This window comes from Staurois parvus, unplaced genomic scaffold (assembly GCF_062004578.1).
Source record: "Staurois parvus isolate SC_StPar_1 unplaced genomic scaffold, SC_StPar_1.0 ptg000086l, whole genome shotgun sequence".
In the NCBI taxonomy this organism is placed as follows: Eukaryota; Metazoa; Chordata; class Amphibia; order Anura; family Ranidae; genus Staurois; species Staurois parvus.
In genome coordinates, this window is record NW_028317882.1 from 7,912,356 (window position 1) to 7,939,718 (window position 27,363).

General features: G+C 44.5%; 1 protein-coding gene across 1 annotated transcript in view; it reads left to right on the forward strand.

Moving 5' to 3' along the window:
* LOC149468502 (beta-1,4-galactosyltransferase 1-like) overlaps positions 1-27,363 on the forward strand; it is a 170,677-nt gene that overhangs the window by 58,488 nt on the left and 84,826 nt on the right. Inside the window, exon 3 of the mRNA XM_089670016.1 lies at positions 11,558-11,787. Within this exon, the coding sequence (XP_089526142.1) occupies positions 11,558-11,787 (230 nt within the window). The remainder of the gene's footprint in view (positions 1-11,557; positions 11,788-27,363) is intronic.

Consider the following 27,363-nt stretch of genomic DNA (forward strand, 5'->3'; position numbering starts at 1 on the left):
ACTGCCGACTGTCATACCTCCCACACTCCTCTCCTGTACATACTGCCCACTGTCATACCCTCCACACTCCTCTCCTGTACATACTGCCCACTGTCATACCCTCCACAGTCAGCTGATGGCCGCATAAGCTGACACAGTTCCTGGAACCATCTGCAGCTTTAAGAGAGTGATATACCTGTACACCGCTTCTCCCTGAAGCAGACTGGATGTTCCTTTCTTGGTGCTAGTGGTAGCCCCATGGATGAGCTGCTCTGCGATGTCCTGTCCTGTCCTGAGACTACTGACTACTCACTGCTTGAGGAGACTAAGTACATTGCTTTCAGTAATTGTTTATTTGTCAGTGTTGCTGCCGGATGAATATAGGGGCTATCTATTAATGTTGCTGCCAGGATATGGGGATGTCTAATAATGCTGCCTGGATTTAGGGGATGTCTCTTTGCTGGATATGGGACTGTCTCTTACTGGATATTTGGGATGTTTCTTGCTGGATACGGGACTGTTTCTTGCTGGATACTGGGGCTGTCTCTTGCTAGATATGGGGCTATTTCTTACTGGATATGGGGGTTGCCTCTAGCTGGATATGGGGGTTGCCTCTAGCTGGATATTGGGGATGTCTCTTGCTGGATATCGAGGATGTCTCTTGCTGGATATCGAGGATGTCTCTTGCTGGATATTGAGGATGTCTCTTGCTGGACATGGCACTGTTTCTAGCTGGATATAGAACTGTCTCTTGCTGGATATCGAGGATGTCTCTTGCTGGATATGGAGGATGTCTCTTGCTGGATATCAAGGATGTCTCTTGCTGGATATCGGGGATGTCCCTTGCTGGATATCGGTGATGTCTCTTGCTGGATATCAAGGATGTCTCTTGCTGGATATTGGGGATGTCTAATAATGCTGCATGGATATGGGGCTGTCTCTTGCTGGATATGGTAAATGTCTCTTGCTGGATATTGGGGATGTCTCTTGCTGGATATTAAGGATGTCTCTTGCTGGATATTGGGGATGTCTCTTGCTGGATATTGGGGGTGTCTCTTGCTGGATATTGGGGGTGTCTCTTGCTGGATATTGGGGGTGTCTAATAATACTGCATGGATATGGGGCTGTCTCTTTCTAGATATCAGCCTGTCTCTTTACTGGATATGGGGCTGACTCTTGCTGGATATATGGACCTGTCTCTTTGCTGGACATGGGCCAGTCTCTTTGCTGGATATGAAGCTGTCTTTTGTTGGATATATGGACCTGTCTCTTGCTGGGTATGGGGATGTCTCTTGCTGGATATGGGGCATGTTTCTTTGCTAGATATATGGGTCTGTCTCTTACTGGATATATGGACCTGTCTCTTTGCTAGATATTGGGGATGCCTCTTGGTGGACATTGGGGATTACTATTGCTTGATATGGGGACTGTCTCTTCCTGGATATGGGATATGACTCTTGCTGGACATTGGGGATGTCTCTTGCTGGATATGGAGGATGTCTCTTGCTGGATATGGAGGATGTCTCTTGCTGGATATGGAGGATGTCTCTTGCTGGATATGGAGGATGTCTCATTTTTGATATGGCACTGTCTCTTGCTAGATATGGCACTGTCTCTTGCTGGATATGGCACTGTCTCTTGCTGGATATGGCACTGTCTCTTGCTGGATATGGAGGATGTCTCTTGCTGGATATGGAGGATGTCTCTTGCTGGATATGGAGGATGTCTCTTGCTGGATATCGAGGATGCCTCTTGCTGGATATCGAGGATGCCTCTTGCTGGATATCGAGGATGCCTCTTGCTGGATATCGAGGATGCCTCTTGCTAGATATTGGGGACTGTGCAGAAGAGGAGAGCCGGTAAGCAGCATTCCTCAAAGGGGACATCTACACTGATAATCAGGGTACTTATTAGCAGTGTAATAACAAGAGAACATGAGGCCATGCATATTTATCATTATCGCTGGACGTATATTATCTGCCAAGTAACCAAAAACCAAACAGCAAAAAAAGGGGGGTGTGAAAAGAAATTCACAAGAAAAGCGGTTACATCATGGACAGAAAATGATACCCAAACATTTCTCAAAAATTATGCTTTATTGCAAAAAATGCATATGTTAGACATAGTCAATATGGTTGTCACTAAGTATATCAGATATTGATGGCCATAATTCCTTTTCTGTATTTGCAGTGTTCTACTCACCACACGTTCAATGAGTAAAGAACGGTGCATGATCTCTCTCATTATTGGATTCAAGCCCGGAGTTCCGGAGGCAGCCGCCAGCATCAGGACTATGGATAAACAGGCTCCGCTTCCATCCCGGTACATGTGCAGATTTATGAGCGCCCAGCACGAGCATGTGTTTCCATGTCCCCTGCAGGACTAGGTGTATGGCGCCAATGCGTCTGACCGGTAGAGACGTCACTGACGTGTGACGTCAATGCGTTTCGCCGATAGGTGTATCTAACTCCACTGCATCAGGACCTGACGAAGCTGAGTAAGATACGCCCCTGCAGGGGACACGGAAACACACGCTCGTGTTGGGCGCTCATCAATCTGCACGTGTACCGGGATGGAAGCAGAGCCCGTTCATCCATAGTCGTGATGCTGACAGCTGCCTCTGGGAATCTGGGCTTGAATCCAATAACAAGAGAGATTATGCACCGTTCTTTACTTAATGAACGGGTGGTGAGTGGAACACTGCAAATACAGGAAAGGAATTACAACCTTATGACCGTCAATATCTGATATACTTAGTGACAACCATATTGACTATCTCTTATGTCACTTATTCACTACAGGATGGGGACATTATGCCATACTTCTTAGATGGTGCACAGCACCCCATTTTCACTATACAGATTGGATATTATTATAAGCTATACAACAGATATATAATAAGGGAGGCATCTAGTCCGCATGCTGGCAGTGAAGAATCCTTATATTACACTGGCAGAGCCCTGCCATTTCAACTATAGATGACGGATGTCATATGGAGAAGTCACCATTGTCATTAAGTTTTTTCCAAAGTGTTATCTTTGGAGATTATTGTTAATTCATCAGTCAAGAACCACTCATCCCTGTTGAAAGCGCTATATTTTTTTTTGCATGAAAGTGTGTGTTAACACATTACAGCATCAGTTTACTGGTGCTTATATTAGCAATCAATTTTTTGTGCTGCATATGTCTCTTTCGGATCCTTGCCCTGAGTTGGATCATTCACTAGCATACTAGCATTATTTAATCGGGCGCCTCAGTCCATATTATACTGGAACCAATGTTTATACAACTGCATATTTGATGTATAGCCTTCTAAGGTTACAATTTTTGCATACATCCCCTACATGGGGTGTTTCCAATGTGTCTGTGCTGTATGTACACCAGACCTAGTGTCATTACATTTACAGGACCAATTATATTCATGACCGGTCATGATGTCTTGCTTTTAATAAATTTTGTTTTAGGTCATACCTTTTTGTATTGTCTGATCTTGTGGTGATGGCTAACTGTGGTATTTACCTAAATGTCTAACATGTGCATTCTTTGCAATAAAGCATAATGTTTGAGAAATTTTTGGGTATCGCTTTCTGTCTACAATGTAACCACTTTTCTTGTAAATTTCTTTTCACCCCCCCTTTTTTTTACTTATCATCAATGCCCTGATTATTAGTGCTGCCTTAAAGTGCCCATCATTCCTGCCAATCAGTGCTCATCAGTGCCACATATTACTGACACTGCCTTTCAGTGACCATTTGTGATGCCTGTCAATGCCCATAAGTGCCACCTATCAGTGCCTCCTCACCAGTGCAGTCTATCAGTACCCATAAGTGCCACCTATTAGTGTCAATAAGTGCTGCCTATCAGTGCCCATCACTACTGCCTATCAGTGCCCATCAGTGTCCATCAATGCCTCCTATCAGTGCCACATATCAGTGCTGCTTTTCAGTGCCCATCAGTGATACCTGCCAATGCCCATCAGTACCTCCTCATCAGTGCAGTCTATCAGTACCCATCAATGTCACCTATCAGTGCCTTTCAGTGCTGCCTATCAGTGCCACATATCAGTGCTGCCTGTCAATGCCCATCAATGATGCCTGTCATTACCCATCAGTGCCGCCTATCAGTGCCGCCTCATCAGCACACATCAGTAAAGGAGAAAAATTACTTATTTACAAAATGTTATAACAGAAACTAAGAAAAACCTGGGGTTTTTTCCAAAATGTTTTCTCTTTTAGTTTGTTTAGCAAAAAATAAAAAAAGCTCAGTGGTGAATAAATATCACCAAAAGAAAGCTGTCTCACAAAGATGATAAAAATTTGGTTTGGGTACAGTGTTGTATGACCGTGCAATTACCATTCAAATTGAGACAGTGCTGAAAGCTGAAAATTGGCCTGGGCAGGAAGGGGGTGAAAGTGCCCACTAGGCAAGTGGTTAAATAAGTTCCTTCCTTCCTGATCCCCCAATAGGCAATCAGTTATTCCCTGGATCAACAATTTCTGGTGTTATTACATATAAATGTTAATATCCAGTTAGATTTTGTACATTTAGGAACACATCTAGCTCTTTTTCAAAATAATCTACTGAGCTGGCCAGAAATAGTTCTTTAGAGAGCCTCTTTCATATTTTCACATCTCTTACTGTGAAAAAGCAATCCTGTATGTAAATGTTAAATCTTTTTCTCCAGACGTAAAGACCACCCCCTTGTCCTTGGTAATGATCTAAAAGGTAAAAGTTATATACCAAGTTCACTTATATTTTTTTTACATGGTAATCATATTCCTTCTTAAACTCCTCTTTTCATGAACAAATACATTTAGATTCAGTTCAGCTAATCTTTCATCATACTTGAGGTCCTCCATGCCTCTTATTTCAGTTGCCCTTTTCTGCACTTTACTCAGTTCCCCAAAATCCTTTTTGTGAATTGTGCCCAAATCAAACTGCATATTCCAGATGAGGTATTACCAGTACTTTGTAAAAGTCCAAAATTGTGTCCCCGTCTTTGGATGTCTTTTACCACAAGAAAACCATTTACTTTCTTTAGAAACTGCAGCTTGGCATTGCATGCTATTATTAAGTCTAAGAGAACACCCTAAAGTGCATTACTGTACATTTAGCAACATAAAACCTCATTTGCCACATAGTTGTCCGATTAACCACTAGCCTACAGGGCACTTATACCCGCTTCCTGCCCAGGCCAACTTCCAGCTTTCAGCGCTGTCATACTTCGAATGACAATTGTGCGGTCAAACAATACTGTACCCATGTGAGATTTTTATCATTTTCTTTTGACAGAGCTTTATTTTGGTGGTATTTAATCACCTCGGGGTTTTTTATTTTTTCTTAAACAAACCAAAACCACTGAAAATTTTGAAAATAAAGGTTTTTTTTTTAGTTTGTTATACAATTTTGTAAATAAGTGATTTTTCCCCTTCACTGATGTGCGCTAATGAGGCTGCACTGATGGACACTGATAGGGGGCACTGATGGGCACTGATGAAGAGGCACTGGTAGGTGGCACTGATGGGCATTGACAGGCATCACTGAAAGGTGGCACTGAAAGGTGGCACTGATACGTGGCACTGATACGTGGCACTGATACGTGGCATACGTATCAGTGACACACGTATCAGTGACACATATCAGTGCCGCCTTTCAGTGCCACGTATCGGTGCCACGTATCGGTGCCACGTATCAGTGCCACGTATCAGTGCATGTATCAGTGCCACATAAAGGCAGCACTGATACGTGGCACTGATACGTGGCACTGAAAGGCGGCACTGATACGTGGCACTGATACATGACATTGATACGTGGCACTGATAGGCGGCACTGATATGTGGCATACGTGATACATGGCACTGCGGCACTGATACGTGGAACTGATACGTGGCACTGATACGTGGCACTGATACGTGGCACTGAAAGGCGGCACTGAAAGGCAGCACTGATACGTGGCACTTATAGGCGGCATATGCCACATATCAGTGCCACGTATCAGTGCACATATCAGTTCCGACTTTCAGTGCCACGTATCAGTGCCGCCTTTCAGTGCTGCCTTTCAGTGCCACGTATCAGAGCCGCCTTTCAGTGCCACGTATCAGTGCCACGTATCAGTGCCACGTATCAGTGCCGCCTTTCAGTGCCACCTTTCAGTGCCACCTTTCAGTGCCACGTATCAGTGCCACCTTTTAGTGCCGCCTTTTAGTGCCACATCAGTGCCACGTATCATTGCCGCCTTTCAGTGCCACGTATCAGTGCCACATATCAGTGCCGGAGTGCCACGTATCAGTGCCGCCTTTCAGTACCACGTATCAGTGCTGCAGTGCCACGTATCATGTATGCCATGTATCAGTGCCACGTATCGGTGCCACGTATCAGTGACATGTATCAGTGCCGCCTTTCAGTGCCGCCTTTCAGTGCCACATATCAGTGCCGCCTGTCAGTGCCACGTGGCACTGATACGTGGCACTGATATGTGGCACTGAAAGGCGGCACTGATACGTGGCACTGATACGTGGCACTGAAAGGCTGCGCTGATACGTGGCACTGATACGTGGCATTCGTGATTCGTGGCACTGCAGCACTGATACGTGGCACTGAAAGGCGGCACTGATATGTGGCACTGATACGTGGCACTGATACGTGGCATACATGATACGTGGCACTGCGGCACTGATACGTGGCACACATGATACGTGGCACACATGATATGTGGCACTGTGTCACAGATACGTGGCACTGATACGTGGCACTGATACGTGGCACTGATACGTGGCACTGATACGTGGCACTGATACGTGGCACACATGATACGTGGCACTGTGTCACTGATACGTGGCACTGATAGGCGGCACTGATACGTGGCACACGTGATACGTGGCACTGATACGTGGCATTGATACGTGGCACTGATACGTGGCATACATGATATGTGGTACTGCGGCACAGATACGTGGCACTGATACGTGGCACTTATACGTGGCACTTATACATGGCACTGATACGTGGCATACATGATAAGTGGCACTGAAAGGCGGCATTGATATGTGGCACTGATACGTGGCACATATGATACGTGGCACTGTGACACTGATACGTGGCACTGATACGTGGCACTGATACGTTGCACTGATATGTGGCACTGATACGTGGCACTGATATGTGGCATACATGATAAGTGGCACTGCGGCACTGATATGTGGCACTGAAAGGCGACACTGATACGTGGCACACATGATACATGGCTCTGCGGCACTGATACGTGGCACTGAAAGGCGGCACTGATACGTGGCACTGATAGGCGGCACTGATACGTGGCATACGTGATACGTGGCACTGCGGCACTGATACGTGGCCCTGATATGTGGCACTGATATGTGGCACTGATGCGTGGCACTGATGCGTGGCACTGATGCGTGGCACTGATACGTGTCACTGATGGGTAACACTGAAAGGCAGCTCAGATAGGCACTGATATGTGGCATAGATGTGCACTGGTAGGCACTGATATGTGGCACTGATGGACACTGGCACAAGGCACTGATGAGCAGTGACATAAGGCACTGATGGACACTGGCAGGTGGCACTGCTGGGGCTACACTGATCATCAGTGCCCTGATGATCAGCGTACATGTCCCCTCTGAGTAAAGCCGATTACCGGCTCTGCTCTCCTCTCGAGCTGTCAGCGTGACAGCTCGAGAGGAGAGAAATGCCGATAACCCTCATTTCGCTGTTTACATGTGATCAGCTGTGATTGGACACAGCTGATCACATGACCGAGCCGACATCTTCGGCTCTTTCCGTAATCGGTGATCCGCTGTGTCCGAGGGACACAGCGCACCAGCGATCTCTGCGCGCTCCCTGAGCTGCGCATGCGCAGTGAGAATGGGAGGACGTCATATGAAACAATAGTTTATAAATAGCAGAGATCAACTATTTGAGGGCACGAAGATGTAAGCCATCTGATCCAGGTGCTTTACTCATTTTTATTTTGTCATAATTTTTCTGGACACTATCAATCCTGAGTCATTGGGGTTCTTTCAGGGCTATGTCAGTGCTATCTCCACTATAGACTTGAGCTCTTCCATTTTTCCTAGGTATACACAGAGTCAAAGAAGGTATTTAATGGAAAAGTGTGGTAATATCAAAAAAATAACATACATACTTGTCTACCTGCTGCAGCATTTGTCCGTTGCTGCAAACTGTCCCCCACCAGCTCTAAGTCCAAGAACTCAGTGATCACAAGACAGCTGATTGTTTAGTTGTCAGTCACTGCTCTGTGCTCTTTACTTCCAGCACTAGAGCACCAGGCAGGAGGGGGGGGGGTTATGTTCTGGCTCAGGCTTAGTGGTGTGCTGAACATTTCCCATGCATTCACTGTCCAGTGCAGCTAGGGCTGCAGATAAAGGAACCTCTGTGCTCAGTTCCTTTCTGTCTCAAAAGTGAGACATCAGGGGTCTATTTAAACCCCTGAAATTCCACCAAAGCCCCCCAACAGGGCTCTAAAAATGGTAAAAAATAATATTGTAAAAAAGAATTAAAAAATTGCAAAAAAAATAATACAAATGAAATAATAAAAACTAGAAAAAAACTGATGACACCAACCTCTGCCCTTCTAACGCTGTCCACTGCTGTACTGACTGACACCTTCCACTGCTCCATTGAAACTGTACACTGCCCTCTTGACACCTACCTCTACCCTACTGACACCATCCACTGACCTACTGGCACTGTCCACTGTTAAGGTAGGTTAAGTTTATATTTTAACAGTGGCATTTGTTTTATTATTTTTTTCTAAATGTTTCTTATTGTAAAGGAATCTGGGTGAGACGATTGGCGAATAGAAGTGTGCATGCGCAAAGAAATGCGTGATCGCACACACGCATGGTGAAGATTGGCGCCAGACAGAACATTTAAAAGGTGCCTTTGCCTGTGCTGAGTGCTGATTGGTCTTCAGCTGTTGCTTGTTCCTGTGTGATTTCCTTGTTGCTGACCCGGCTTGTTCCTGACCTGACTCTTGATTACTCTCCTTCTTGATACTTGTTCCTGATTTCGGCTCTGCTCCTGACTTTGGCTTGCTTATGATTTGGTACCTCGCTCTCCGCCCGTTGATGACCCCGGCTATTCCTATGACATTGCTCCTGTCTCCCATCCCAGCTTCCTGCCTTGCTCTGGTGCACACCTGGCGACCTACCATACCAGCTCTGCATATCACTACTGTTCCTGAATCGGAGGTTCATCAGTCTTCCAAAGTCTCCAACTGCAAACAACATCTGCTGGCACTCTTGTCCCCCTGGTCCCTAGACACCCTCTGTTCCACTTCCAGTGGGGTCAGGGCTAGTGACACAAGTGAGGCCGACCTTGTCATTTCAGTCTCCAATCAGGTACGTGACACTTATATTTAGTTAGGCCTTGCTAGTTAATTTCTTAAAAAAATGGTACGAATCCCTGGTGATCCTTGATCTTTCATGTTATTCAGATTGATCTCCACCTCTGAAAGGTTGGCTACCCCTGTACTAGAAGTTACTGACAGGAAAATAACTATAAACATAGGCCTGGTTAGTTATATCATTTATACATTTAAATAAAGACACAGGTCCATCTGGTTCAACCTATATGTAGTGGTGTACCATCCATGTGTGCAGTTTGTGTGGTCCCGAGGGAAAGGGGGCCCAATGTGTCCTGACACACACTTCACACATGGAGTAAAAAAAGAGTTGGTCAAAAATGTTTCCTTGGACCTCATCATTTTGATCAGAAGCAGTAGCAGGGATGCACTTTTTTAACTTTTTTCAGCTGGCAGGAGGAAGAAGCTAGTGCTGCATTTGCCAAAAATTGGTAGTGATACTGTAGCTGCCTCACTCTCTTAGAAAGTCCTGTAGCCAGACTGAAGGTGGGGTTATAGCTGGCAGTGTCTTTGAGGTTCAGAGCGGTAATATATCCATGAATTTAGCAGGTGGTGGCAGTGGCACTTTTGTTTGATAAGAAGGAGGAATCTACAGTAACATAAGCTACAGACAGTATTTGCACTGTATATTATTACTATTTCTGACAGGGGTAGTAGTAGTGTACAGTGCAAACACTGTCTACACAGCCACAGCTCACTCAGCACCTGTGATCAGCATCATGATCATGATGATCCCACAGTACAGCTTGTACTGTGTGATCATCATCATGATAATGGAGAATCACAGGTGCTGAGTAAGATGATTCTTTTTGAACCTTGTTTACACTTATGTTTAGGGGGTAGTAAAAATGCATGATTCTGTCATGCATTTTTACTGCCCCCCAACTACTCCCCCTTATGCTGCAAAGGCAACAGAGGAGGGAGAACATATGTCGCGTCTGTGATGCTTTTTTTTACTTGAATAAATGCAACGCTTCCTCTTATTGACTTAGAGACGGGCAGATGATGTCACAAACTTTAACTTGGTCAATTTAGAGGGTGCTTTGCATTCATTCATAGAATATACAAAGGTTACTGTGAGCTCATTGCCCTATTTTGCGGAGGGAGTGGGATGGGAAGTTCCTATCCAATTGCCAGAACACAGTGCTGTATATTGTGTGAAGCTGACGCGTGATGAAAAAAAAAGTTTAGAAAAAAAAGTTTAGATATGTACAAAGGACAGACTAACCGAGGGGATTGTACTGGGGAAAGACTAACCTGGGCAATATACTGGGGAACATATTACAAGGGGGATTGTAATAGGGGACAAATTGACCTTTGGGAATCGAAATAGGAGACAGATTGACCTGGGGGGATAGTACTGGCATCAGATTGATGTGGGGGGTTGTAATGGGGGATAGACTGATCTGTATGGGAGGATTGTACTGGGGGTCAATCAATGCCCCGGCAGGAAGGATTCCTCTATCCAGCTAATTTTTGTGGATGGAGGGATCTGTTGTCTTTTTTTGTTCAACCCACTGGCTGAACAAGAAAAAAAACTATCTATGGCCAAAGAGTCCTGCAGTCCTTTTACTGAGTAAAAAGAAATAACTAATATAAATAAACTGTTTTAATTTGTCTCACAAATATATATTTGAAACCAAATCTTTATTATTTGTGGTAATAATATGATGTGGGTGGATTTCTGCCAGTCACAGGCTGTGTCACACCACTCCAGTCTGTTTCTTAGAATACCAGGGAGGCAAAGCCTCCATCAATCGAGATGTAATATCCCACCCCCATTGTGTTTAGCTGGTTAGTGGGCATGGAGGAGGAGGGAGGGAAAGGGCTGTCATTTACAAGAGTGTATACGCCCACATGTGTAACTCTATAGTTACATGGGCCGCTCAGATGTGATCAAGGAGGGAATGCTCAGCATGGAAACACACTGTAAGCTGAACATGTGCACTAGCTGCCAACACTGATCTGCAAAATCCCCAACTGCAGTGGGGACATGGACAGGAGGGGAAGACAGAGAACTGCAGAATCCACCAGGTTTTTTTGCAGAAAACAGAAAATGAACCCCATAGTGACTGAATGAGTATGAACAGCATGTAATGCAGCATTTATTGATAGTTTGTAATGATGCTTTAAATGCATAATCCATGTGTGCACCTTTGTCTTTCCAATTAGGTCCTTACCTCATTGAACTGAATGCTGCATCTCTTGAAAACAGAATCCTTGAAAATGCTAATTTACCACTTGGTGGTCACAGCAAGCCAGAGAACTGCACAGCACTTCAAAAAATTGCAATAGTGATTCCTTTTCGAAACAGAGAACAACATCTTAGTACCTGGCTGTACAACATGCATCCTTTTCTCCAGAAACAGCAAGCAGACTATGCTATTTATGTGGTGGAACAGGTAAAAACAAAATCCCTTTCATTGTTAAAACAGTCTAGCAAAACAGCTATTGTAGTACATATAATCACAAGATATCTGCAAAATAGAGTAAGGCCACCACACTAGATGTTTAGCCTGAGTGCATCCAATCCCAACACTTTAGTGTGCCCAGAAGGCACAGATGCAGCTTCCAGCACTGCTGCCTGCAGTCTGTCAAATTCTTTGGCTCGCCACTGCAATTGTACCTCCTATGTGCATTCAACTACTGGGACTGGATCCACAGGCTAAAGGCCTACTGTGCATGCGACCTCAACTTACCTTAGTGTAAACTTTAAATGAACTCATCTTTAATGCTTTGTACAAAATAACCCTTAGGACTCATGTACACTGCAGCTGATAATCTCACGTTTAGGAGCTGTTCAGCGTTTTTTTCAGCAGCCCCTGAACTCACCCTAATGTTTTCCTATGTGTCCGTATACACATAGTCATTTACAGGCAGTTGAGTTTACAGTCATTTTTTTGAACGCAGAAAACTTGCGTTCAACAGTCAATTTTATCAGCATTTCAAACGCAAAACGCTTGTAAACGTGGCTAAACTCGGCAAATCGCGTTTATAAGCGTTTTCGTCTGAAATTTTTTTTCAACTCTTACAGTTCCCGATGCTGTCCAGAGCCTTTTTTCATCATGAAAAATGTATGCAAAGCCTTTTCAAGGTACTCAGATGGACAAAACACTGAAAACTGGATGTTTCTACCAAGCTTGTCACACATTGTAATGACCAATTCACACCTCAGACCTCTCCCACCCTTAGAAACAAAAGATATGTTAATGACCATTCACACCTCAAATTCCTCATGAAGACCCCCTGCCAGGTGACCTTAATGACTCACTCCACCAGATACCTTTCCCACCCTTGGAAACAAAAGAAATGTTAATGAGTGACTCACACCTAAGCTAATTTCAACACATACTGTTGTCTCTGCTTCTACTCTCTGTATTTCTCTGAAACTGTCTGAAATAGTTAATAATTTACCACTTTTCAGTGCATTCTGGACATTTTGGAGGTTCTCCTGTGCTTATTTTAACCATTTGCCGCCCACCCTATGGCTGAATGGCAGGCGGCAGATGTCATCAGCGTTCCGGGTGGACGCCATATGGCATCCTCCCGCACATGCGCAGATTGCGCTCCTGCAGAGCGGCGCAATCTGTCACCGGCTGTGTACCTCGGACACGGCCGATGACAGATCTGAGTATCGGCCCCGTTGCCGGTACCATGTGACCTGTTGTGACCAATCACAGCAGGTCACATGAGAGTTGTATACAATGGATGGCTTCATTCATGCCATCCATTGTATACTAGTGTCTAGCTGTGAATGGTCACAGCTAATCACATGCACATGTCATGTGATTAGCTGTGGCCAAATCACAGCTAAGCACAAAAAAAAAACAATAAAAAAAAAAACCCTGAATGAATCGATGTCATTCACGTAAATGCTTGCTTATATAGCAAAGTAATTCTTTGCTTTAAGCAAATTGTGTAAAAAAAAAAAAAAAAATACTGATCACTTCCCCAAAGTAGTACAATGTTACTATGGTACTACTACTTTGGTCATAGTGAAATATGAAAAAAAATCTTAAGAAAAAAAATGTAATAAAAAAAAAAAATATATATATATTTTTGTTCATACTGTCACCAGTCAGTGTCCCTGATCACCGCCCTGGCAGTTATATGATGACGATGTACTGCACTGGAAAAAAAAAATAGTAAAACTAATTTTTTTAATTTTTTGTTTTATTGTGTTAATTTAGCAAAAAATAAAAACCCCAGCGGTGATTAAATACCACCAAAAGAAAGCTCTAGTTGTGTGAAGAAAATGATAAAATTTTAGTTTGGGTACAATGTTGTATGACCGCGCAATTGTCATTCAAAGTGTGAGAGCGCTGAAACCTGAAAACTGGCCTGGGCAGGAAGGTGTAAAATTGCCCGGTATTGAATTGGTTAAAAAACGTGTCTAAACACAAACGCACATAAACGTGCATAAACGCGTTATGCAAACGCAGCTAAACAGATGTTTTTTAACCTACGTTTTCCAGCAGTCAGTTTCCATCATTTGGAAGTGTCCTGTGTACATGGGGCCTTACACTTCGTCCATAAAATACACTACCAGGTGGCCAGAGAAAAGACTTTTGTCAGATAGTCCCTCCAGATAAAATTTCAGGGCTGGTTTATGATGTCCTTTTATGACCTCTGTTTTCAGAAAAACAATCAAGTAGTGTTTTGAAACTTTAGAGCCATACTGTATTTTAAAGGTCCCTGTATGTCTTATTAATAATTATGTCCATCAGTAATTTAATCTGAGGGTAAAAATCATTGTGGGCCAAAATCTCCAATACAGTTCCTCCTGTAGTATATTCTTGAACTATTGCCCTCCCTCAATGATTTTGTACCAAGCCATGACAGCCCATAAGGTCCAACTCTTATCTGTTCTGATGAACACATCAAGGTAGAGTTGAGACAGAGCAATAAAAAAAGTCCTGATGCCGCTAAGACCTCACATACAGACCATGAGTGCCTGTATTGTGATGTTTCCTCGCCCGTCTGCTTTGGAAGGGCAGAACTCTAACATCGATGGTGGGATCCTAGCATCTTTAGTCCCGTAGCTTGGGAACGCTGTGTGATGTTTGCTTAGATTGGATCAGATGCTGTTCAGATAGGTGAAAGATAGTTAAAGTGGAGTTCCAGATGAAAAAAAAAAAAAAAAGTCAGCAGCTTCAAAAACTGTAGCTGCTGACATTTAAAATACAGCCACTTACCTGTCCCTCGGTCCAGCGGTGCTGGAGAACTACTGTGCTTTAGAATGGCCCCGTAGTCTTCTGGGACCTGTCCCATATCCCAGAAGACTATGCGGAGGGGAAAAACTTCCGCTTGCCTAGCCGATCGCAGCGTAAGTGGGAGTAGGTACCTGGCAAATTTGGGTACCCACCCCCCAATCCCCAAAGGTGCCAATCCTTAATGGGGAGCGAGGGCCGAAGCATTAAAGCGGAGCTTCCCCTTTTTGATGGAGCTCTGCTTTAAGGAAGGTCTAGCCTTTGCATCTTTGTCTTAAGAGATGGTGTGGTTGTTCTTGTTGCTTCTTCCGCTACTGGTAGGGCAGGCCTGTGGACAATCATACATGGGTGAGAGGAGAATGTCAGTGCATGGTTACTGGGGAATTCAAGATTGACTCAGCTGTTTGGACATTAGAGTTAGTAAGCTTAGGGGGTAAAAATGTGGGCAGGAAAATCAGGATCCTTGGAGTCCCTGGGTTCACCTTACTTGCTCATGAGGCTCAGTTTGAAGCAGGAGACTGAGGAGATGATATTCAAATAGTCATTGTGTTAAATGAGGTAATCAAAGATAAGATTAGGAAACAAAAAAACAGGAAAAGAGAGAAGAGTAGTAAAAATAAGAAAAAATAAAAAGGTACACATTTAATGCTGCTCTAAGACCTTTTATTATTATTATTATTATTATACAGTATTTATAAAGCGCCAATAGTTCAGCGCTGTACATTACAAAAGAGGGACAGAACATGTGACAGAACAATACCAATACAATGCAAAACATGAGGGGATTGAGGGCCCTGCTCTTTCGAGCTTACAATCACTTTAGGATGTTAAAACAATACATAGCTGCCCTGAAAAACTATTGTAGAGTGCTTTAGAAAAAAAATTGTACGCTGAGTGGGATAGCAAAATGAGATAACAGCTCCCCCTACTCACAGGGCATTTGGCTGCTCTTAAGGGCTACATGCTGCACTAATCTGCTCACCTCCTACACCCCTTGAGGCACATGGACCTTGTGCATGCCTATTTCAAAGAGGAAATCTTGGGGCTTTTCACAGAAATCCATTACACAGTATCTTCTCAGGGCAAGGGAGCAGCACAGCATGGCACAATATGGCATCAGAAGTCCTCCTATCTCTCAAAAAAATCTTCAGCAGTACAACAGCCTTCCATCTCTTCTAAAGCTACAAACAGTGAGTAGGTGTCTCCACTCACTAATGTTGATCTGGAGAATAGCTCAGAAGCCATGTATGCAAAATTAGCTACAAAATATCGGTCAGAATTACATAAAACAACCAATTCTGTGTCCCAGGAACTGGCTGTTCTAAGAAAATCGGACAGATAGACTGGAAACTAAACATGATAAACTGAGCCTTACATAGAGTGAGCTTAGCAGGGAACATGAATCCATGGCTGCTGCCTTCCCTCAATTATAGTTGCTGGTTGAAGATCTCAATTACCACAATAGATGAAACAATCTCAAAATCAGAGGGATTCCAGAGTTGGTCATGTATTTAATCCCCACCACCTTTCAGCTATTCAAACTTTGCTACCAGAGCGATAATCTTCGGTATTTACCTGTGACTGTATTTACCACACTTTACACCCAAAGCCACCACCAGACAAGCCTCCAAGAGATATCACCTTATGCATGAAAGATTTCCTTATTTATTAGGAGACATTAAGACATGCAATGAACTCTGCACATATCATGTTAGATTGGCACACATGGTTGCAGATCTTTTCTAATATCTCCCCGCCACGTTAAATTAAAGACATAATATGAAAGAGATAACTTTTGCTTTACATTCAGCACGGGTCAGGTATCGATAGGGCTTCCTGTTTAAGGTGATTGTCCAACATAATGGATCCACATATGTAGCTACGGATATGTCAGAAGCACAGGACATTCTAGTTAAACTGGGTCTGGTGGAAATCAAAGCTATAATTCATCCTCATCCAATTCCTTGTCCCTTACCTATCTGGCACATACCCTCTTCTAGAAGAAGCAGTTGAAGAGTTCATCATGAAATTGGTAGAATATTCCTCCTATTTGTTCTGCTAGAACAGGGGTCCTCAAACTGCGGCCCGCCGAGGCCATTTATCCGACCCGCCGGCAGGGGCGTATATTCCGCGAGGAAGAGACACTAAGTACAGGGGTGGGCAGGGAGCTGCTGTACCTTACCTGGCTCCGTGTCCCAGTCCCACGACGATCCAGTCCAGAAAGCGCTGCTCCTTCATTCAGTCCGGCCACTCCTTCACTCCTGCCGCTCGGCTCCGCCTCCTCACCGGTGATTGGGCGCCAGAACTGTAGCTCAGGAAAGGCACACAGGCGGCCAATCACCTGCGAGGAGGCGGAGCTGAGCGGCCCCACGAACATCGAGTGAGGGAGAGGCCGGAGTGAAGAAGGACAGCTGACAGGTAAGTGTGCCATGCAGATGGTGCTGCTGCAACCAGGTATGCTGGCTGCAGCAGCACCATGCTGGAAGAGGGGTCAGCAAGCTAAGTGTCATTGGTGTCAGTGGGAGGAATAGTGCCCCATCATTGGTGTCACTGATACTAATGATGGGGCATTATTCCCACTGACACCAATGATGGGGCGCTATTCCTCCCCCCACTGACACCAACGATGGGGCACTATTCCTCCCCCCACTGCCATCGACGATGGGGCACTATTCCTCCCCCCCACTGACACCAGCGATGGAACACTATTCCTTCCCCCACTGACACCAATGATGGGGTACTATTCCTCCCACTGACACCAATGTTGGGACACTATCCCCCCATTGACACCAATGATGGGACACTATTCCTCCCACTGACACCAATGTTGGGACACTATCCCCTTCCCCCACTGACACCAATGACAGGGCACTATTCCCCATCCTCCCTGACACCAACAATGGGGCACTATTCCTCCCCCCACTGACACTAATGATGGGGCACTATTCCTCCCACTGACACCAATGATGGGGCACGATTCTTCCCACTGACACCAATGATGGGGCACTATTCCTCCCACTGACACCAATGATGGGGCACGTTTCTTCCCACTGACACCAATGATGGGGCACGGTTCTTCCCACTGACACCAATGATGGGGCACTATTCCCCCCCCCCACACTGACACCAACGATGGGGCACTTTCCTCCCCCCACTGACACCAACAATGGGGCACTATTCCTCCCCCAACTGACACTAATGATGGGGCACTATTCCTCCCACTGACACCAATGACGGGGCACAATTCTTCCCACTGACACCAATGATGGGACACTATTCCTCCCACTGACACCAATGATGGGACACTATCCCTCCCACTGACACCAATGTTGGAACACTATCCCCTTCCCCCACTGACACCAATGACAGGGCACTATCCCCCCCCACACTGACACCAATGATGGGGCACTATTCCTCCCCCCACTGACACCAACAATGGGGCACTATTCCTCCCCCCACTGACACTATAGATGGGGCACTATTCCTCCCACTGACACCAATGATGGGGCACTATTCCTCCCACTGACACCAATGACGGGGCATAATTCTTCCCACTGACATCAATGATGGGACACTATTCCTCCCACTGACACCAATGATGGGACACTATTCCTCCCACTGACACCAATGTTGGGACACTATCCCCCCCACACCGACACCAACAATCGGGCACTATTCCTCCCCCCACTGACACCAACAATGGGGCACTATTCCTCCCCCCACTGACACTATAGATGGGGCACTATTCCTTCCACTGACATCAATGATGGGGCACTATTCCTCCCACTGACACCAATGATGGGGCACGATTCTTCCCACTGGCACCAATGATGGGGCACGATTCCTCCCACTGACATCAATGATGGGGCACTATTCCTCCCACTGACACCAATAATGGGGCACGATTCTTCCCACTGGCACCAATGATGGGGCACTATTCCTCCCACTGACACCAATGATGGGGCACGTTTCTTCCCACTCACACCAATGATGGGGCACGTTTCTTCCCACTGACACCAATGATGGGGCACGTTTCTTCCCACTGACACTAATGATGGGGCACGATTCTATCCACTGACACCAATGATGGGGCACTATTCCTCCCACTGACACCAATGACGGGGCACTATTCCCCACCCTCCCACACTGACACCAACAATGGGGCACTATTCCTCCCCCCACTGACACTAATGATGGGGCACTATTCCTCCCCCCACTGACACTATAGATGGGGCACTATTCCTCCCACTGACACCAATGACGGGGCACAATTCTTCCCACTGACACCAATAATGGAACACTATTCCTCCCACTGACACCAATGATGGGACACTATTCCTCCCACTGACACCAATGTTGGGACACTATCCCCTTCCCCCACTGACACCAATGACGGGGCACTTCCCCCCTCCACACTGACAGCAACGATGGGGCACTATTCCTCCCCCCACTGACACCAACAATGGGGCACTATTCCTCCCCCCACTGACACTATAGATGGGGCACTATTCCTCCCACTGACATCAATGATGGGGCACTATTCCTCCCACTGACACCAATGATGGGGCGCAATTCTTCCCACTGGCACCAATGATGGGGCACGATTCCTCCCACTGACACCAATGATGGGGCACTATTCCTCCCACTGACACCAATGATGGGGCACGATTCTTCCCACTGGCACCAATGATGGGGCACTATTCCTCCCACTGACACCAATGATGGGGCACATTTCTTCCCACTCACACCAATGATGGGGCACGTTTCTTCCCACTGGCACCAATGATGGGGCACGATTCCTCCCACTGACACCAATGATGGGGCACTATTCCTCCCACTGACACCAATGATGGGGCACGATTCTTCCCACTGGCACCAATGATGGGGCACTATTCCTCCCACTGACACCAATGATGGGGCACGTTTCTTCCCACTCACACCAATGATGGGGCACGTTTCTTCCCACTGACACCAATGATGGGGCACTATTCCTCCCACTGACACTAATGATGGGGCACGATTCTTCCCACTGACACCAATGATGGGGCACTATTCCTCCCACTGACACCAATGATGGGGCACTATTTTGCTCCATAAGACACACGTGGGGGGAAATGTCTGTGCGTCTTATGGAGCGGCTGGCCCAGTATTCCCGCCGCCGTTGTATGTCCGCAGTCTCTGGTCATCTCCTGTTCTGTGTCCGCATTTGTTCATAGTTTTTTTTTTTAAAACTATAGTCCAGCCCTCCAACGGTCTGAGGGACAGTGAACTGGCCCCCTGTTTAAAAAGTTTGAGGACCCCTGTGCTAGAAGATTGTCTGAAGTGCCTTTTATGAAATTTCGGTATTACTACAATGTTGTTGTTTTTTTTTTATATGCTCTTTTCTCTCAGTCACAACTAAGTTTATGAGACTGTGATCATTTACTATACACTGAGGACATCCAATGGACATTTCTAGAATTAAGATTTTGCTGCTCTCAGAATTAATGTGCACAGTAACATATCATAAATAAATGATTTTTCAATCTTTACTTTAATACAATTTTCCCCCTTTGGACCATAAAATTCGCCAAACACTTAAGACTTGGACTTCTTTTCATCTATTTTTGGACAGAGTTACTGCTATCAAAATTAATATATTACCTAAACTACTATATCTTTTCAGAGCACTCCCTATTTTAGTTTCTAAAACATATTTAAACAAACTCCAATCAGCGATTAATACATTTGTGTGGCATGATTAACCTCCACAATATTCCAAAAAAGTTCTATGCTGTCCCATAGATCTGGCAGTTTAGGGATCCCACAGTTATGAGTATGCTACATCATTTGCAGATTAACACAACTAGCCCAATGGAATATTCTGAAACCTAAATTTCCTTGATTAAAATTTGAGAGTAATTCCATTGCACCCTTTTTTTGCCAGGCCAGCTTTGGTCTACTACCATTCTGTTAAGAATCATTTCCACATGTAATAAGTTGATAGCCCAATCCCTTAGACTAGGGATTAGATGTAAAAAAGATTTCTGACTTCTTAGACCTCCACTGGAACATTTCTAGGTGACCCTAGATTTAAATCTGCCTTCTCTTGCCCCAATGACTTTGAATGGTGGATTGATATTAACATGACACATTTAGCAAACTTTTACAAAAATTCTACCTTTATGTCTTTATCCCAACTTCAGGGTTAAAATCATCCCCCTCTACAGAACTCCAACATTATTTGCAAATACGCCTTTTTTAAAACACAAATTGTACCCAAGCTCAAATGATCACATACACTACTTATGAACATGCAACTGGTTGCAGTTGTCCAGCAAAAGCTGGAAACAGGAATGAAGATTCCATCCTACCCAAGACACTTTGGAACGTTCAAGCACCAGGCCTCGAACTGGAATTAAAACATTTCTTAGAACACTCTTTCACTCAGCTCCAATTACACATGCTTGAGCTTCTCAATTGATACTTTGAGAATCCTGTGTCATCTTTACATCCCTTCCTAATCTCACACAGTGGCAGGGCCTTGCATGGTATAAATATATACATATATATATATATATATATATATATATATATATACACTATACAATTGTTGCTGTTGTTGTTGAACAATTTATACTGACATAGTGAGGCTGATTTATTAACTGCTTGCAGTACTGCTACAGGGCTGCGAAAAATCAAATATATATATGTGAGGGGGGCACGTGCGCCGCCCTACCCATGCTGCTATTGGTGGCTAGAGACGTCAATCACCGGGTCCCAGACGGCGATTCCCGGCTGGCACTCGGTGATCGCCAGGGAAAGCTGGCAGGGAAGAGACCTGTGTGTAAACAACACAGATCTCTCTCCTGTCATCATGGACATGCTGTTATGTATCTCTCTGCACAGTCTCCCTAGTAAAACACAACACAGCACACAGTTAACCCATTGATTTTCCCAGATGTTAACCCCTTCCTGGCCAGTGTCATTAGTACAGTGTCAGTGCTTTTTATTAGCACTGATCACTGTATTAGTGTCACTGGGGATGTCAGTGGCAGTTAGTCAGTTCCCCCCAGTGTCAGAATGCCCGCTGCAGTCCCGCAGTCCCGCTATAAGTCGCTGATCGTTGCCATTACTAGTGTAAAAACAATAAAAATAAAAATTCCATTATATATACCGTCATTTGAAGACACTATAGCATTCACGTAAACCAATTCATGATGAAGATGTTTATTACTAAACAGATAAAACTAGGCCTGCTCCTGAATTAGGCTTTTCTCTCAGTGCTGATGGTGTCTTTTTCATGAGGGAAATGTATCAAAACTGGAGCAGGCAGAATCTGTAGCAGCTGTGCAAGGCAATCAGCTTCTATTCTTCACCTCCTTTACTTATCTCAATCCAAAGCACTGAGTTGGATTTCTCTCTGCTGCCTCATTCCTCTGCTATCTGCATAAGTCTCTTCTGATTTCTGGTTTTCCTGACTCCAAGAGATAGAGGAGGATAAGGGAGGGAGCTATAGTATACAGTTCTGCATCATTCCTATGTGCTGTGAGGACATGGGTATATGCTTTCTATCCAATCAGCTCTTAGAGCTCTCCTCTCTGAGCTGTGCAGTGTGTCATGTAAGATCCTCATCCCCTGCATGCTGAAGATAAAAAAAGCTGTGTAATTTCTACATCTTCAACAGCTATAGAAGAGAGTGTTGCAGGTAAACAGGTACGGCTTATGTAGGAGGAGGGTAGTCACTTCACTGGGTAAATGTGAGGGTTTACAACTACTTTAATTGAAAAAGCTGATGATGGAAGCTGATTGGTTGCCATGCAAAGCTGCTCCATTTTTGATACTTTCCCACCATTGCGTCAGAAAATTTAACATAAAAGTCCCTTTCTCTCCAAACCATAAGAAAAACGTCTGTCAAAGGTCCATTATTTTCAAGCCATGATCAGGAAATCATCTGCAGTTTCCTTGTGTAGAACTACCCCCTTAGGAGATGCAATAGATTTGGGTCCCTCTATAGTCCTGCACACCCAGGCAACACACATTTTCCATTCAGACCCGCATCCAGGATACAGTAACCAGTCCTTGAGCTTGTTTTCGTGTTTTATTAGGGGATAATAAAACTTTGATAGGATAAGGGGTGTACGGGATGCCCAGTGGAACTAGAACTGAAAACAAACCTACTGAAACTATTTACAAGTCTCTACAGCAAAAATCCTCTTCTGGAGAGCTAGATCACCTCTCCTGATGTACCAGATCCTCCTTAAACAGGTACTATCTGTTCTATAGCAGTTTTACTACTACAGGGCGGACTCCATGCGCAAAATGACATATATAAATGTGATCCTCGCTCCTGCTTCACAGGCAGGGGGCACATGCGCTCACTGACCAGTTGGTGCTGTGATTCGGTACAGCACCGATCACTCAGCAGATTTAGACCAATAATATATTTTGCTGGACTTGCTGATGGGCTGTACTCAATCCAAGCTCAGCCTGTGCCTGTGATTACATTACACAGGGACAGGGAATGATGCAATCTTCTCTCCCTGGAGCACATTCCATTCCAGAGAGAGAAGAAAACAGGTCCACACATATACGAGTCAAAGCACTACACTTTTACAGTAAAAGAACAGATAGGTCACATTTAACCACCTGATCTCCCCCAGTTAACCCCTTTACTGCCTTGTCACCAGTGTCATTAGTACAGTGTACAGATTTTTTACTGATAACCGTATTAGTGTCACTTCAGATAGCATTGGCGTCAGTTAGCTTCAGATTGCCCACCACTACATCAGTCATCACATTTAACTCTTTGATTGCCAGGAACAAACTCACATACACAATAAACCTCCATTGCTAGTATAGCGTCTGAACAGATCAGTATCTTTGATCAGATCAGAACTAGAATAGTATAGTGTCCCCAAAAAGGCAGCGTTAGCAGGATCAACCCTGGCACCTGCCAACACCTGTGCTTAACCCCCCCCTTCTTCCCCAGCAAGTGCAGTGTCAGCAGATCACTGTCACTTGATACATTGCACACAAAATTGCAGGGTTAGCAATATCATGCCTGATCTCTGGTAGCACTAGCAGGTAAATTTTTTTGTAGCGATTCAAGGAGTCCCTGACAGCCAGGTGCTCTTTTTCCCATGAGGTGCACTAGGTACCTATAAATTTAGTGGGCAAAATGTCCAATGCAAGGTACACTAGTGAAGAAGCCTTCAGGATTTTGAGTATGTCAGGTGAGAGAGAAGGGGAAACCTCACTGACAGAATCTACCTCAGAATACAAACCTGTAGACAGCAGCGGCACCCTGACAGATAGCTCAGACAATGGAGAAGAGATCCCTGTTAAGGTCAGGCATACCCGACCCCGTTCCCAGGTTGCTGAGGTGTTACAATTACATAATGATTCGTATATGCAGCACAGTGCTAGTACTAGTGCCACTCTACCTTTTGGTGAACTGGCAAGCACCAACGGCTTAGTACATCCTGGTCTTTTACATACCAGCACTGCGGTATCACTTGGTGATGTGGCGAGTCCCATAAGTGCAGTAGAATCTTGTGTCCCGCAGTCACCAAGAATTTGAACAAAGGCCCATAGAGCCCATAGTGTCCTTCCGGATGAGTTTACAAATCCTAATTGGCAGCCCACAAATTCTGCAGCTCCCGTACTTCCCCCCCATTCACTGCCCAACTCTGAATTCAGGTGGAAACAGAAAATTTACCAACTCCCCTTGATTTTTTTAAGCTGTTTTTCACGGACGATCTGTATGGATTGATTGTGGATCAATGCAATTTTTACGCACAACCCAAATTCAAACCTTGCCAGACCATTTGTTTGGAAACATATTATGGTTTCTGAATTTAAAGTTTTTTTGGACCTAACCCTCCACAGATCCAATTCATCATACAGTTGCAAGAAAAAGTATGTGAACCCCTTGGGATTACGAGGAGTTTTGCATGAATTGGGCATAAAATGTGCTCTGAACGTCATCTAAGTCACAACAATAGAAGAACACAGTCTGCTGAACATAATACTACACAAACATTAGATGTTGCCATGGTTTAATTGCACATAACATGTAAACATTCACAGTGCAGGGAGGAAAAAGTATGTGAGGCCCTCGTTTAATGACTTCTCCCAGAGCTAATTGGAGCCAGGAGTGAGCCAACCTTGACTCCAATCAGTGTGATGATATTGGATGTGTTGCTGACAGCTGTCCTGCCCTTAAAAAACACACACCTGTTTTGGGTTTACTGGTTTCAAGAAGCACTGTCTGATGTGAACCATGCCTCGCAGAAAAGAGCTCTCAGAAGACCTAAGATCAAGAGTTGTTGACTTGCATGAAGCTGGAAAGGGTTACAAAAGTATCTTCAAAAGCCTTGATGTTCATGTGTCCATGGTAAGACAGACTGTCTACAAATGGAGAAAGTTTAGCACTGTTGCTACTCTCCCTAGGCGTGGTCGTCCTGTAAAAATGACTGCAAGAGCACAGCGCAGAATGCTGCATGAGGTAAAGAAGAATCCCAGAGTGTCAGCTAAAGACCTACAGAAATCTCTGGCACATGCTAACATTTTTGTTGACACATCTACAATAAGGAAAACATTAACCAAGAATGGAGTACATGGGAGGACACCACGGAGGAAGCCATTGCTGTCCAAAAAGAATATTGCAGCACGTTTGAAGTTTGCAAAAGAGCACCTGGATGTTCCACAGCACTACTGGCAAAATATACTGTGGACAGATGAAACCAAGATTGAGTTGTTTGGGAAGAACACACAACACTATGTGTGGAGAAAAAAAGGCCCAGCACACCAACATCAAAACCTCATCCCCACTGTGAAACATGGCGGAGGGAGCATCATGGTTTGGGGCTGCATTGATGGGAAAATGAATTCCAGAGTTTATCAAGACATTTTGCAGGAAAACGTACGACCATCTGTCCGCCAACTGAAGCTCCGCAGAGGATGGGTGATGCAACAGGACAATGACCCAAAGCATACAAGTAATTCAACAAAACAATGGCTGCAACAGCACAGAATACGCCTTCTGGAGTGGCCCAGTCAGAGTCCTGGCCTCAACCCGACTGAAATGCTGTGGCATGACCTTAAGAGAGCGATTCACACCAGACATCCCAAGAATATTGCTACACTGAAACAGTTTTGTGAAGAGGAGTGATCCAAAATGACTCCAGATCGTTGTGCAGGTCTGATCTGCAACTACAGGAAACGTTTGGTTGAGGTTATTGCTGCCAAAGGAGGGTCAACCAGTTATTAAGTCCAAAGGTTCACATACTTTTTCCTCCCTGCACTGTGAATGTTTACATGTTATGTGCAATTAAACCATGGCGACATCTAATGTTTGTGTAGTATTATGTTCAGCAGACTGTGTTCTTCTATTGTTGTGACTTAGATGACGTTCAGAGCACATTTTATGCCCAATTCATGCAAAACTCCACATAATCCCAAGGGGTTCACATACTTTTTCTTGCAACTGTATGCCAATGTTCTCTGCTGCTATGACCAGGCTTAGATATGAGAATATATTGTGATCTATGCATTTGAGCGATAACATACTCTGTCGTCCTCGGGGTGACCCTGAATATGACCGGCTCCACAAAATTTGACCCATCGTATATCACCTTAACCAGAAATTTGCAGATGTGTATAATACCCAGAAAATCATCTGCATTGATGAGTCCCTCATTAATTTTTCTGGCCGCCTTGCATTTAAACAATTTCTCCCCAGCAAGCATGTATAAGGCCTGCGAGGGGGCAACAGGCTATACTTGTAATTTTCGGATTTACAAAGGAAAGGATAGTCACATGGAGCCCCTTGGATTCCCAGACTACATGGGGAGCAGTGGCAAGATAGTTTGGGACTTGGTATCACACTTTTTCCATATGGGGTACCACTTATACGTGGACAATTTTTATACAAGAGTGCCACTATTTAGACATTTGTACAATCTTGGAATTAGCGCATGTGGCACTGTGCAACCTAATCACTGGGGCTTCCTCCAAAAGCTTGTAAATACCCATTTTAGAAAGGAGGAGAAAGCCTGCTTGAAAAATGATGAATTGCTCACAGCGAAGTGGAAGGACAAACGGAAGGTTTTCGTCCTGTCTTCAATTCACACCACTGCAGCTGCTGTTATGAAGCCCCTCTATGTCCATGACTATAACCTTAACACAGGAGGGGTGGACTTCAACAACCAGATGATGAAGCCATACTTAGTTTCCCATAAAGCCAGACACTGGTACAAAAATGTGCCTGTATATTTATTTTAATTGGCTCTGTACAATGCTTTTGTACTTTACAAAGCAACTGGACAAAGTGGATCCTTCCTAAAATTCCAGGGAGAGATCATCATGGCCCTTTTGTATCCAGAAGGTGCTGTGGCCCAAACCCCAATTTTCCTGATGCCTTTCCTGGTACCCCAACCCAAAAGTCACACCAAAAAGATGTTGTCGCAAACACGGAAATAGGCATGGCACCCGCCTTTTTTTGTCCATCCTGTCCTGGTCAACCTGGTCTCTGCCTTAAGGACTGCTTCCGTCCCTACCATACACCAATGGAGTATTAGTATAGGGTACAGTACGGCAGAGTCTAGGGCACATATATACTCAGGGTCTCAAAATCGCATTTTGAGAGACCCTAACATCTGTAGGTTACAGTTTTGAAAAAAAAAATTTAATAAAAAAGTAAAAAACAAAACATAAAAAATAAAAAAGTAAAAAAATAAAATAACAAAAGTAGCTGTCATTTTATTACTGTTTTATTGTTACTGT